Here is a 14,654-nt window from a genome sequence, read left to right as displayed (position 1 = left end):
CTGGAATTCCACTAAAATTATACTTATGGGATTTTTTAAAAGATATAAGCTCGCAAGAGAACATAAAAGGAGACAACGGAGAAAAGAAGTTGAGGGAGTACGATAAATTAGGCAAGATGGCAAGTGGATAGAGTTGATCTCACTTAGTAGAGCACAGAAAGCTGAAGCCTGTGTCTATAGAAGTAGATGCCATGTCAGTTTGGCTTGGAAAACTCCAGAAAGTTTCTGTACTTGAAAGTGCAAAGAGCTGCAGGAGACCAGGTGAAGCCAGGAGGTGAAATCAGGGGCATTGGTTGGAATTTTGTAACTGGAGCAGTAAAGCCTGTCAGTCTGTTCCAGTCCATGTAATCAGGGCGCTCCTCACCCACCCTCTCACTCACCCTACCTGCTTGTGTCTCACAGAGAAGCCTGACAGGGAAATCGGTCCACCTGTGTGCGTTGGGGGAGGGGAAGTGATGAAGCACATGGGTCCCGCAAATGACTGGGCATCTGCACTGCAGTGTGGGATCCCTGTAAGACTACCATCAGCTGGGCTTAGGCACACCCTCAGCCCCTAATGGAGGTGAGAAGAGACTTCTCACTGAGCCTCGGAAAAAAGATCTCCTCCCCCATCCCACCCTATCCAGAGTAAACAAATCAGACTGTCCCCCATCACCTGTCCTCAAGGAGCCATCACCTGACGATTTCCATTCATGCACACGTAAGTTCAGTGCCTCACACTTACATACGAGGAGAAAGCCAAAGGCAAAGCTTCTAACAGAAAGACAGGGACTAAAGAAACAGAAAAGAGGGTCTCTAATGAAGCAGAGACAATGCAGGAAATAGAAGAAAAATTTTAAAATCTTGCCTTAAGTTCTTCAGAGATGTAAGAGAAGATACAGTGACCATAAAACAGAACAGGATGCAAAAAGAAGGAACAATCTGAGAACAAGAAAGAATTTTTAGAAATGAAAAATCGATGAGGCAAGATAAACATGTCAGTAGCTAGGATAAAAGCTAGGGTTTGCAGAAATCTCCCAGAAAGTAAAACAAAACGAGATGAAAATAGAAGAAAATCGGAGATGTCCAACATGCTCTCTAGTATGTATGGGTTTTTGAGAGAGCTGACAGAAAAAATGGAGAGAAAATTTCACAGAGCCTATAAGAAAGTTCTCAGAATTGAAATGTATGCACAGCACTATGAATTTTGTTTTTAAAAGAAAGAAGAAAATCTCAGGCGGTGGTACATCACCATGAAAATTATAGAAAACTGGAAATTAACAGAAAATCCTTCAGTGGTTCTGAGGGAATGAAACAAGTCTCCACTAAGGGATAGAAAGAATGGCTCCAAACATACACAGCACTGGAATCCAGAAGACAAAGGGAAATGCCTTTGAAATTTGGAGGGAAAATTCTTTCAAACTAAGAATCTTATACACGGCCAGACTACTATCCGAGGTGAGGGGAGGATGGATAAAGGCATTTTTGCTCATGTAAGGACTCAAAAGTTCCTCTCCCATTCATCCTTATTTCATAAAGATTTCTGGAGCACTGGAAATGATAGTAGAATGGGAAAGGAGGCCTGATTTCTGGGCCTCCACTGTCACCGCTAAGTCCTGTCTTTTGGCTCAGCTGAACTAGAAGATCTTTAAAACCCCTTCTCAGCACCAAAACTATAGGAGTTGGGGCTTTCCAAAGCATCAAACCATTAACCAAGTGTTTAGCTCAGGTGGAAGGAAGGAAGGGAGGGAGGAAGGAGAAGGGAGGGAGAAAAGAGCGTTGCTAGTACAAAAATTTAACTTGGATGGTGCTTGAAAGTCCCTGTACCAGCCTCACCCACAACATTACCCTCAGAAAAGTAGCCTCAAGCTAGGTTTGCCAGAAATAGCAAGACTGAGTTAAATTAAATTTAAAAATTTAAAAACCACACACTCCGTTAAATTTGCATTTCAGTTGTTGTTCATCTGAAATTCAAAGTCAACTGGGCTTAGGAGCCCTTCTACTTCAGTCAGGTTCTGGTCCTGGGACTCTGGAGACAGCCGATGGGGGAAGGGGACACAGACTTGGCCCCCCCAATCCAAGGCCCCATGGGTAGGATGAACCTAGCGGCCCGTGCAGAAGTTGAATGCCAAGAACTTGGCGGGTAAGGGCTCTTTATTGAGTGGCGTCCCACCCACTCCAGCCGATGTGCTCTCCTTCAGCATTTTCCATGGGCACACAGCAAGGGGCTGGCAGGGACCCGGCATGGTGTTGGGGGTAACCGCACCCATGGGTGTACCCCTTGCAGAAGGAGGCACAAACTCAAAAAGGCCATGCTCTGTCTCTGAGTCAGTCTCCTCACACACCGGGCTGAGCAGTCTTGGGTGCAGGAGCGGGGCTGCATTCATTCTGGGGTGCCCAGCATGAGGCCTGCCCCGCCTGGGCTGAGAAAATGTGTAAACGGTCTCTAGCCCTGCCCTCCTGCCACTGACCAGACACACGTGCACCACGAACAGGCGGGCAGACCGAGCAGATGTCAGGGAGAGCCGCCACTTACCACCATTACAGAGCCTTTACTCCCATCCCATCTGCCAGGTGCTTTCTGTGCCTCCTCACACTGAAGCCTCCAAAGGCTCCTACCAAGAGGTTGCAACCCTTATGTAAAGATGAGAAAAACTCAGAGAGGCTGAGTAACTTGCTTAAGGCTACACAGCTAGTTACAGGAGGTCAAGATTAGAATCCAAGTCTGTTTGGCTCCCCAGCCATCGCTTCCTCCGTGTCCTTGTGTTCCCGAGGAGTGCACGGGTGAAACAGTGCTCGGAGACTATAAGCAGCCTCCTATACCCCTGCTCTTGCTGTATTTTCAGGAAATTAGTTACTTCCAGTTTCCTGGGGAGCTCCTGATGCGGATGCTGAAGATGCTGATCCTACCACTGGTGGTCTCCAGGTGAGGAAGGGGCAGGGGTTTGGGCGGTTGGGGCTGGGAGGGGAGAAGGTCCTGTGCCAATGGGGGGGCACACACTCCTGCTGTGGGTGGCTGGCCTGGGGCAATGGGCCCTGGGAATAGCGTGCCTATGGGGTCCCTGTGGTCATTAGGTGGAGGCCCGGGCTGCTGGGGCATCAGGGGCACCACTGATTTCAGGCCCATTCAATGGACTTTTTTGTGACTTAAACAAGTGATTTGGTGTCGGGGGACGTGACCCGACTCCCAGGTGACTCAGGGCCTGGGACGGGGACGGCATCCCAGAGAGGCTGTTTATGGTGAATGCGCAGAGCATGGGGGAAAGACAACTTTGGAGACACTCCGGAGATGATATCCGGGCTCAGCTGGGCAAACTAGGACAGGTGCCCAGACTCCTCTGAGCTTCAGTTTCCTGGTCTGCAAAATGAGAACCTTAACAACTACTTTAAAGGGTGATTGCGAGGACTGCCCCTGGCTACACATACTTGTATGTGCTAGATGTTGGGGAGGGGCTGGGTTCTTGCTCAAGCAGGAAAGACCTTGTGTGCCAGGCGAAAGAAATCACACTTGACTCCCTGGGGGAGGGCCACTGGAAATCAGTGAAGATCACCTATCCCCTATCACTGCCATGCTGGGTGACCTGGAGCCAGACCTTGCCCCTCTCTGTGTAATGAGCTGGCGGCTCCAGATGGTGTCTGAGAGCCCTTCTTTGCTCTGAGGCTGTGGGTTTGGAATCCTCACCTCCCAGGACTTCTGTGCATGGAGGGACATGAACACACCTCTCTGAGTCCCCTCTGTGTGCTGGTTGGGGGTAGGGGGTTCTGTCTCCTGGGGCGAGGTCATCGGATTCCCCACTACTGAGCAGTGAGCCAGCTCCTCCCCACCTTTCCCTCCAGCTGTACCCTCTGCTCCCCCATCAGGGTGGCGGGGGGGCTTTGTCAAGTTCAGTTCAGTCTCCTACAGGCAGCATTTATGTCTCTCAGGACTCAGCCTCCCAAGGATCTTGCGGAAAGGCTGCCTCCCTCCCTCTAAAAGCTTTCCTGAACTCCTCAATCCACTCTAGCTCTTGTCTCCTCTTTATGCATCTTTTGAGTCATTCACGGAGTCAGTGAAGGTCACCAGTAGCTTCCATGTTGCTAAATCCAAGGACACTCAGTTCCTGCTCTGCATGACCTCTCTCCACGAGGCTGATGCACTCAACAGAGCAGCTGATCCCCGTTTCCCTCTGGAATTCCTCCTCCCAGCTGTTGCCTGTTCTCTGCCCCTCCATCCCAGGCTCTCTTCCTCTGCTTTTCAGAGCTCCTCTCGTCCGTCCTCGAGGCTTTGAAGTACCCCCTGCAAGCCCGACACTCCCAAGTACTCCCAGGTCTCTCGTCTGACCCCCACACTCAAATTACCTATTTGACATAGCCTCTGGATGCTTAACACGAGTCTCCAATCTGTGCAGCCAGCCCGTGATTTTACCCCACAAACCATTTCCTTCTGCTTTCTGCTGGTCCATAAACAGCAGCTCCATCCACCCAGTTCTTCACGCCTCCCTGCTAATTATTCCCTTCCCACTCCCACCACCAGCCTGTCCATCAGTGGCTGCGGCTGGTTCTTCCCCCCAAATCCAACCCAGCTTCCTCCCCATTGCACAGGTCCAGACTCCACGGTCACCTGACCAGGCTCCCTGCTTCCGTTCCTGTTCCCCTCCCACCTGCTCCACACCCCGTGGTCAGAACCACCTCCTGAAAAGTCACCTGGGCTGTGCTATCCATTAACCCCAAAACCATCCATGGCTGCCACGGCATTTCCAACAAACCCTTTCACTCTTCCCCTGATCGCCAAGGCCCTGCCCGATCCACCCCTGCCAGCACCCCACTTCATCCAGGCCTCACTCACTCCAGTCCCACGGGCCTTGTAGACCAGACCAACCCCTCCCCCATCTTGGGGTCTCCACAAGGCTGTTCCTTCTGCCTGCAACTCGCTTCCCCGCACCCTACATCTCTTCCTCCTTCTCTTCCCTTAGATGGCCACCTCCACGTCCCTGCCTCAGAAGGGCCTGCTCCACCCATCCCCCCAGCAGCACCTTCGCTGGGTCTCACCAAGCCCCACTCCTTTCCATGCACAGCACTTACCGCATGTTGTCATCCTGTTTGGACTCACATGGCCCCGTGTTTCTTTAATTCCCGAAAGGACTGCAAATGCTGTAGAGGCGGAGGTACTCTCCACCTAGCCGAGTGCCCGGCACAGAGTGGGTACTCCTTAACACCTGTCAGGTGAATTCTCGAAGGGATTCAACAATCATGCCCCGTGGGCTCCGGGCACTTGGCCCTGATGTGGGCACTGTGGATACAGAGACGCCTGAGGGTCAGTCACCGAGGAGCTCACAGCCTGGGAGGGAGACAGATGAGAAAACACAAGGTTACAGGACAGCTGAACAAGTGTGTTGGTGGTGGAAGCACAGGATTCTCTTTTTTCCTCCCCTTTTCCCACTTTTATTATAATATAAAGCACGGTACTTCTGCTAGGCGGCTTTACTGACCTTGACCACTGACATTCCTTACTGCCTGGGCGTCAAGTCTTACTCAGAACCCAAACACCTCAGAGGCAGAAGCCCTGGCATGGGCGTGGACTCACACAGACCTGGGTTCCTGCCCTGGCCCTGCCATTGCCTGGCTCTGTGACCTTGGCAAGTCATTTAACTTGTCAAAAAGTCCTGGAGTCAGGGGTGGCTTGATGGCTAATTGGTTGAGTGACCGACTCTTGACTCAGCTCAGGTCTTCATCTCAGGGTTGTGGGTTCAAGACTCATGATAGTCACCACACTGAGTGTGGAAACTACTTAATAAAAAAATAAATAAATAAATAAAAGCCCTGGAATCAGAATCAGAGGCCTGGGTCAGTGACTTGCTTCCTCCAGAGATTATCACGTGATCTTAACTAAGGTACCCTCACTGTGGGCCTTGGTTTACCCAGCTTACCTAGTGACTAAGGGACTGTCCAGCTCTCCAAATTCTGGCTGTCAGAGGCCCAGTCTTTCTCCACTAGACAAAAGTGCATTCTCTGCACCGGGAACGGAATGTGGTATTAACTTGAGAGAAGCCAGTGTGTGTTCACACATTTCCTTTGTTTATTATACAGTTTGGGCTGGTGCAGAGTGGTTGTGTCACTGAAAAACGGAAGTGCTTTCACAGTTTCCTACACAGGGAGAATTAAACCTTCTTGGGGGAAAAATTGACACATTTCTAAGCCCCAGCCCCTCCATCCCTGAACATGTCTTCTGGCTTCAGCTGGTCTGCGATCCATCCATCCATTCATTGGGCGCCCACAGCCCCCTGAGCTCTTGCTCCTGGCCAGTTCAGGGCTGGTGATCCGAGTCCTCACGGGGCAGCCCTCAGGGGGTCATTGCTTAGGACAGAGCAAAATCAGCAGAGCTGCTCTGACCATTCAGATGTCAGACTTCACACTGGGCTGACTAAACCGGAACTGCCAAAGGGGAACAAGTAGGGGTTTGCTTTAAAATTCCACTGTGTTCGAGTGGTTAAACAAAACAACACAAAAAACCCTCCTGTCTGGGGATCAAGCCTTCTGGCCGGAGAGCTAAAGAGCTTGGCAGAAGGCTGCTGCTCTGCAGGACCCAGGGGCTCTGCGCTGTACCCCCAGGAGACAGGGCTTGTTCTGCCTGGTAACTGCTCCAGGGCAGGAGCCTGGGATAGAGCTCCCCGCATCCAGCTCTCTGCCCAGCGGGAAGTCTGCTTCTCTCTCTCCCTCTGTGCTCTCCCCACATCTCTCTCGCAAATAAATAATTGCTCCAGGGCAGTGAAAGGATAAGGATTAAGGCACATTTGCTTCCGGTTCCAATAACCCGCAATTCTGGGCCCCGAAGCCTAGCACCCATAATGCCAGATGTTCCCACCTCTTTCCCAGCAGCAATGCCACCCTGTCCCTTCGCCAAGTCTCTGCAACCAGGTGGTTTCCTCCTTAGTCCCTAAGCATGCCATGTGCTTTTCTTCCTTCATGCCTTTGCTCAGGTCGTTCCTCCTTCCACGAATGCCCTCTCCTCTTCCTAATTAAAGTGCCCTCGCTGTGTTCAAGATCTAGCTCAAGAGTGGTTGAAGTTCTCCCAGATCTTCATTTATTGATAACTATCTACGATGACCTGTCTCCCCCGTGGATACTGCTCATACCCCAGAAGTACTCAGTACTGTCTGTGAAATGAATTCACAGTCACCGCTGGCATAGCACATGACGGTGTACAGACACCCCCCCCTTTTTTTTTTTCATAGTAGTGACATAGAAATAAATCAGCATTCCTGTCTGGACTAGCCACTCCTACTGATGAATCCACTCCAAGCCAGCACCTGGCCTGAGCCCCCTCCTCAGACGGGCACGCCACGGCCCAGCTGAGTGCAAGCTGCCGTTGGCCAGTTGTGGCTTCGTACTTCACAGAGAGGGCGGTGGGCCCTCGGTACAGGCCGGCATGGTTGAAAACCTGCAGAAGACTGCCGGGGAGCAGCTGGGGCTTTGAAGTCCCTCACTGGAGGTCTGAACCTGACCAAGTCTCTCAGCATCTGAGCCTTAGTAACCTGCCCTGTATAATGGGGAGACACCCACCTCCCTTCTGAGAATGAAATAAGATAATGTCCTTGGAGCGCCCAGCAGAGCCCCTGTTACAGGATGAGTATCAGCTGTTTTTTCTGACTCATGAAAGCTTCACCAGGCTTCTCCGAGGCCCAGAGATGTTTCACGAAACCCTCCACCTGGGTTTGAGCTCTCAGCAGGCAACCCCCTCGAGTGACCTCTTCCTTCTTCATGCTTTTACTCAGCACCTGTCCTCATCACTTCCTCTGGGAAGCCTCTCTGGGCTCGGGCGCACTTGGGAACATGGATACACCCACACACCTGTGATCGTGGCAGCCTCAGCAGGCACACAGACAAGGCACCATGTGTGTCCACGTGACATTCACGTGTCGCCCTTGCCCAGAGTCATTCCAGGTGAGATGGCTGTCACGGTCGCCTCATTCTCCAGGAATTCCTAGTGCCTCTTGCTTTCTTCTGCCTTCACATTCCTGCAACTAGTCAGGGGACAGCCTTTGCCAGTCTCCTGTTCACACACAGATCCCTTGCTTCGAACCGTGCACAAATTTAGTAATTTCACTGACAGTTGGGGGCAAGATCACAGGGAAGGATCATATTGAGAAGTGTAAGCCCTTCGGCCATCTCTTGGTTCTCTCTCTGTGTATATTAGTTATCTATTACTTGGGAACAATTACCACAAACTTAGCCATTAATTATCTACCACTTTCCAGGGGTCGGAAGCCCAGGCATAGCTCAGCTGGATCCTCTTCTCAGGCTCTCATGAGGCTTGAATGAGGTCTCAGTTGAAGCATTTGCAGAGCTGTGTTCTCATCTGAAGGCAGAGCCAGGGAAGCATCTATTTCCAAGTTCATCTGGGTCACTGGCAGAAGTCACTTCCTTGTGGCTATTTGTCTGAGGACCCAGCTTCTTAATAGCTGTCAGCTGTAGGCCATCCTCAGGTCCTAGAGGCTACCAGCGGTTCCCGGCCTTCTGGCTCTCTTTAAAGGTGATTTCCAACATGGCTTTTGGCTTCATCAAGGCCAAGAGGAGGATCCCTCACTCTCCAATCTGCTGAGACAGTCTCACATAACATAATCATGGGGGTGATGTCCCATCACCTTTGCCATGTCCTCTTAGTTAGAAGCAAGTCACAGATCCCACCAACCCTTAAGGAGAGAGATGATACAAGGGTGCAGATCACCGCGAGGCGGAGCGGTCAACATAGGGTGTATCCATCTCTTTCCCCACCTTCCTTCTCTCTCCCCCTATTCTACGACCAGCCAGAAATCCTGTCCTCCTTGGCTTTCAAAAGCCGCCTCGACTCCTGCCCTGTTCCTGGAGTAGGGTGGGGTGGAGATGCTGCTCACGTCTGATCCACATGGCTCATCAAGGAATTTCTTCTAAACAGAGACAATGCTCTTATCATAAAAAGAATTCTGAAGAAAATGAATTCCTCTGTCTCTTACAAGACATCACAGGGCCTGCTCTGTCGTAGGTATCTAATAAATGCGTATTAAATGAGTAGAGCAGTGGAGGAGCAGCTGGGGCAGAATTCAGGGGAGTTTCGTGACCAACATTTGAACTGACCCTTGGAGGATGCTCTGGAGTTGCCTTTTAAAGATGTTTTTGTACTTTAAAAAATTCTATAATTATAAACATTTTAGAGAATCGAGAAAAATGATCCTTCTGTCATCCCACAATCTGAATTCTGCCACTGTTATCTTTGCTCTTATCCTTCTTAGTAGTGAATCACCAGGCTCAGGGTGTAATCCTTGGCTGACTGACTCAGAAGTTCACCCTCATCTGAGCCCCTGAGCTGTGAGGCCAGTCCTTGGATGCTGGCAAGGGACAATGAAACAGACAAAATGACAGTTTATTCATTCACAAAGATAAACACAATTGCACAGGTGCACACAGTCTCTCAGGCCGGGACATTTTTCCCTGCAGGCTTACCAGTTGGGGATCCCACAGGCTCTGCATGGTCTGGTTCAAGTCAGCACAGGACCCCCTGCTCTGGCTCCCAGATGCTGGAAGTACCCTGTCATTGTTCTTAAAGCAGCCTCAGTCATGCCCTGAGCTTGGCTCCTTGGAATTGAGCTCTGATCCCGTTTCCCTCCTGTTGGGTTAGCCCTGGGGGCTTTTAGCGCCAGCAGATCTTGGTCATAGGTACCCCAGTATACCCTGACCCTAACTTCAAATTGCAGGGACCAGGAAGTGGGATCTTAGTCTCTTTTCTCTCAGAAGGCCCCTGAGCCTCTCATGCAAACTGAGGCACTTTTCATAACTCTGCATGCGGATCTTAAGGTCCCAAAGTCTTAAGGTGTGTCCAACAAACCACAAAAGTCTCTCCTTTCCCCTGGACTAAATGTGCCTTCTTACCTTGTATTTGCCATTTGAAAATGTTTTCTGTTTTTTTTTAAAGATTTTATTTATTTGAGAAAGAGAGTGAGGGCACAAGCAGGGGGAGCAGCGGAGGGAGAGGAAGAGCAAGGAGCCTGATATGGGGCTTGACCCCAGAACCCCATAAAGATGACCTGAGCTGAAGGCAGACACTTAACTGACTGAAAATGTTTTTTTTTTTTTAAAGATTTTATTTATTTGACAGAAAGAGATCACAAGTAGGCAGAGAGGCATGCAGAGAGAGAGAGAGAGAGAGAGAGAGAGAGGAGGAAGCAGGCTTCCCGCGGAGCAGAGAGCCCGATGCAGGGCTCGATCCCAGGACCCTGGGATCATGACCCGAGCCAAAGGCAGACGCTTTAACCCACTGAGCCACCCAGGCACCCCTGAAAATGTTTTCTAATAATGAAAATGGTTGCAAGGAAACTAGCTGTCTCTACCTATGCACACGGAAGCCTCAGACAGAATTTAGAAAATCCTGCCTCCCAGTATACTGGCGCAGGAATAGTCAGATGGTTAGGACCTGCTGCAGAATGGTCATGTCCTTGAACAATGGTCCACCTCCCATGGGTGGTGCTTGGGTGTGTCCTGAGTGCTCTGCCGCTCTCAGCTATCTTCTTTGTGCCCCAGTGCTGACTAAGCCCACGCTAATCCTCTTCCACTAGAAAAGTCAAGTCTTTGGAGCCTTGGGGGCCTTCCTTTCCCATTTTCACTCAGTTATAGCACCTGTCACTACTCTGATCACTTTTGCTTTTAATTTATAGTCTATCCCAAACAGTACTGGCAACTTCCTCTTCCTTTGAGTTCTCAGAAGAGACGTTACTGTTACTTCCACAAAAATAAGTCTGTGTGTTTTTCTTTCTTTTTCATTCAACATGATGTCGTAAGAATTGTCCACGTGGCAACCCCGTCTCCATAAACTTGTTTTCATCTTCCACTCGGACGATGCAGAGTTTGCAAAACCCCTCTCCTTTCACTTGACACTTAGGATGCTGCTGGATGTCCTTTTGGGGCATCACGGTGTCCCACAACTCTGGAGTTATGAGCTCTGTTATTTACCACATGCCTGGCCTCAGCCATAAAAGAGACATGATGCCGTCAGCCAAGTGACAAAGCCGTTCCCGGCAGGTGCTTTCTTTATTTATCTTTTTTGGTGGCCCGTCAAGGCCCCCAATGGGCTGGCGTTTGCTTCTGAGCTCGGGAAGTCAACTGCGTCTTGTTTTTACACATCCCCAGACAAGCGACACCGGGAAGAAGGGGTGGGTCAGACCAGCATCTGGAGCCAGTGAGGGCCTCCAATTCTCCACTTGTTCTCTGCCAAACCTTCCACTCTCCTCATTCTTCAATTTCTTAAACCAGGCATCATTCAGGGGAAACTGAATCCATGTGTTTGTGATTCACTGATGCTGAGCATGGCACAATGTTTTGTAAGCTTCACATCAAAGCAAAGAAATCCAAGTGTGTATGTGGGTCCGCGCAGGACCACGTGGTGTGTCTCTTCACACGTGTGTAGTGTGTACTTCTGTGTGTGCTTGTGCCTTCCTGGGTGTGTGCTGTTTTCCTTTCTTTCTTGTAAGAATTTTAAACTGATTTTTCTTAGAATCAGGAAATCATGTTTGGCTAGAGAAACCTAACACTCCCTTCTCCCCCTTCCTGAGGAACTCTAGCTTGGCAGAAAACACTCAAACACCCACGTCCTGACTTATTGGAGAAGGTCCTGGGCGGCGCGGCCAATGCAAGTCTGGTTGGGGAGCCAGTGTGCGGGGGGCAATGGCACCGGGCTCCCCAGGTCGCCGTGAGCGGAAGGGAGGCAGGAGGAATAGGCCGTAGGCATGTCGGCTCTGCCTCGCAAGTCATGGGGCAGCCTCTTTTAGCAAAGCTCCTCTGACCTCTCTGATGGGAGCCCTGGGATCTGTCCTTGGCCCTCTTGCCCAGTCAGCTGATGGCCTTACTCATCAGAATGGGGAACATGGCCCAGCTGTGGGCTACGGGTGGGGTCAGACCAGCAGCTGGTGACTCTGCAAACCTCCCCAGTTTTATCATCCCTCATGGACTCCCATGCTCCTTCTTTCCCCCATCCAGGTAGAGAACTCCTCATCCTGCAAGGCTCCATTCAGCAGCCACCTCCTCCGGGAAGCCTAGATTCCCAGGCTGGGCTAGGCCCTGCTTCTGGCCTTTCCCCATCACAGCCGGAACCCAAGGTCGTGTGTTGCCCAGTACAGGTCTCTCCACCAACTGGCAGGAGCTCCTTGAGGACCACGAACCCACCCCATTCATTCCTGAGACCCTCAGCACCCAGAGCCAGTGTTCAACAAGGGGCAGGCTGGGGACATAGCAGTTTGGGGAGGCAGGGGAGGTTGTGAAAAGCTCCACTGCCCTTGTCTGTCAGGAGCCACTGCCCTGGAAGGTCTCATTTGAGCTGGAGAGAGCCTCACTTGGGCAGCCTACCCTGAGCCCTCAGTGGAGAGACAGCAGGAACTGTCTGGCGGAGGGAGAAGAGGCAGGAGACCCATGTTCCTTTCAACTCTGGGGGTGGGGGACATCTAACCATGACATGGGGACAGTGGTCATAACCAGACATCCTAAGGATGCTGTTCCTCATGGCAGAGATCATGACCATCTGCCACTGTAGAGCAGAGTGGCCCTCCGTGGGAATCCTCTGGCTCCCTCACACCTGACGTTCTTTGCCTTGGGGGAAAGAAAGCAGTAGGAGTTCAGGTCTTGCGGAGTTAGGAACTGGACGAGACCCTTATTGCCCTCCTGGTAGAAGGTGACTAGGTGACTAGAAAGGTCGATGGTCAGACCGTGAGCTCTGAGGGCTGCTGCTGTGGCTCCTCCAGCTTCAACTTTCGATTCTGTTCAAGCTGGTTATGTGCACATAAGTTGTGAGCTTGTTATCTGCAAGACCCAATGAAGCATTGTTCTGGTGCCCAGTGGTCTGCTGGAAAGGAGGGACCTTCAGAGGGCAGTTGGGGATGGCAAGGCTGCGGTGTCCTGCTAGACCCATGCCTGGCCCACCCCCCAATCCAGCCCTCCTCCTTTCCCACCCCACCTCTGCATTCTGAGCCCCACAACATCTACAGTGGAACCAAAGAGCTTTGGTCTATGTAGCTGCAGAGGGCAGGGCTGAGCCCAGAATGGGGAATTCTCTTCCTGAATGTGGATTGCATTCTGGCACTGGGAAGGACTTTCTAATAAGCATAGCTAGCTCATATGGAGGGGCTGACAGAAAGTATTGAGTTCTCTGTCCTCTGAAGTGTGCGAGCAAAGGAGGTAGAGAAACATGTACCCTGGGTAGGGGGTACTGGGACCAGATGACCCTGACTTTAGCCAAGTGGGAGTCTGGGCATCCTGCCTCAGGTCTTAGAAAGAGCTGGCGTGAAGGAGGGGGTGTGGCAGAGCCATCTGGGAAGAGTAATGCGGCGCTAACGTGGCACTTGCTGTCAGCTGCTGGGCCTGTCATCTGCTCCAGGGAGATGCAAACCATGATGCTTGGAAGGGCTAAAGGGATTCTCGTGGACCCCCAGATGCCTCCTTCCAGCCGCCTTTCTGGTGGACTCTCTGCAGCTGCATCCCAGGGCCGGCTTGAGGGAGCCTCCCTGACTGGGTCAGCTGAGGCCAGAACCCGGGGCCTTGGCCATGGGGCTCTGGGCTCCTTCCTGTCCCAGACATCCTAGTGCTGGGATGTTGTGACTCTGGGTGTTGTCATGCTAGTAAACCAGGCTTTGAATCTACTTATTGGGTGGCCATCGCAAGTTGCCTGCACACCTACAGTCACTGGGCATTCACTACTTCTCAAGGTGGTCCCTTCCAGGGCAGAAAGTTATTCTTGGTGCTGAGCTGAGAACTTCATTGTCACTTGCCACAACCACCTCCCCCCCGCCCCAAATCCCAGCATTCTACAGGTTTGCTCTGCTCCCTGCTCCACAGATCCCACCCCCCACAACTGGTTCCCCGGGCCCACAACTCTGTCACCACCACCTACCTCAGCAGCAAGGCACACACCTCTGTCCCCTGTCCTTTTCCCGGTGGGTCTCAATGTCAGTGCACGTCCATGGCCTCGTCCATAAGCTCCCAGGTTTCTGGCCCCACAGGCAGAGGATCCACTGGTCCTTCAGCAGCCCCATTCCCTACATGACTCAGTCGGCTGGCAGCAAACCAACCCTGAAGTCCCTTCCCATGTGCTGCTGCTGTGGCTCAGCCCCCCACCCTCACCCCAAAGTCTGTGATCTCCCCAGTTGTGGAAGCCAGGTCTGGCCCAACATATGTCCGTGCTCAGTTTTATCAGGTCAGAACTGGCCCGAGGGGCCAGCCTGCATCATCCCAACTTCCTTGTCCCATACGTTAGCCCTTTCCCCCAGCTTCCTGTCCTCCCCAAATCTGATCCACACGCTCTCAGTGGCCTTGGCCAAGCCATTGATAAAAATGACCAGGAAGGGGAGGCTGAAAGAAGAGCGCTGGATCACACCTCCAGGGACTCTCTCAGATTCTCTTCCCCTGGGAGAGGACACTACCTGAGACAGTCCCTCCCAGAAGTTCCCAGCTATCCCAAAAGTTCCAGTGCCAACGTCACAAAGACACACAGTGTCGGGGGAGTCCCCTAAACCTGGCAAAGGGCCAAAGCTGGTCTAGGGGACTTGCTCTCAGGGAACCCACACTGGGTGCCTATGGTCATAAGAGCCAAGTTGACCTTTTAGCAATCTCATCTAGAATGGCATCCTGGTTTAACATCACACACTCAACAAACCTGCACCCAGACCAGACCAGGCCAGGCC

At 51.6% G+C, this 14,654-nt stretch overlaps 1 protein-coding gene across 1 annotated transcript in view; it reads left to right on the top strand.

Annotated features, from left to right (window-relative positions):
* The window catches only part of SLC1A7 (solute carrier family 1 member 7), a gene marked incomplete at its 5' end in the record, with an annotated part of 43,895 nt that overhangs the window by 2,824 nt on the left and 26,417 nt on the right, over window positions 1-14,654 (top strand). Inside the window, one exon of the mRNA XM_082688452.1 lies at window positions 2,826-2,905. Coding sequence (XP_082544578.1) covers window positions 2,826-2,905 — 80 coding nt within the window. The remainder of the gene's footprint in view (window positions 1-2,825; window positions 2,906-14,654) is intronic.

The sequence above is a fragment of the Mustela nivalis genome, assembly GCF_964662115.1.
Source record: "Mustela nivalis genome assembly, chromosome: 10".
NCBI classification, from domain to species: Eukaryota; Metazoa; Chordata; class Mammalia; order Carnivora; family Mustelidae; genus Mustela; species Mustela nivalis.
The sequence above is the reverse complement of the archived record's forward strand: the minus strand, read 5'-3'. Positions and strand labels throughout refer to the sequence as shown.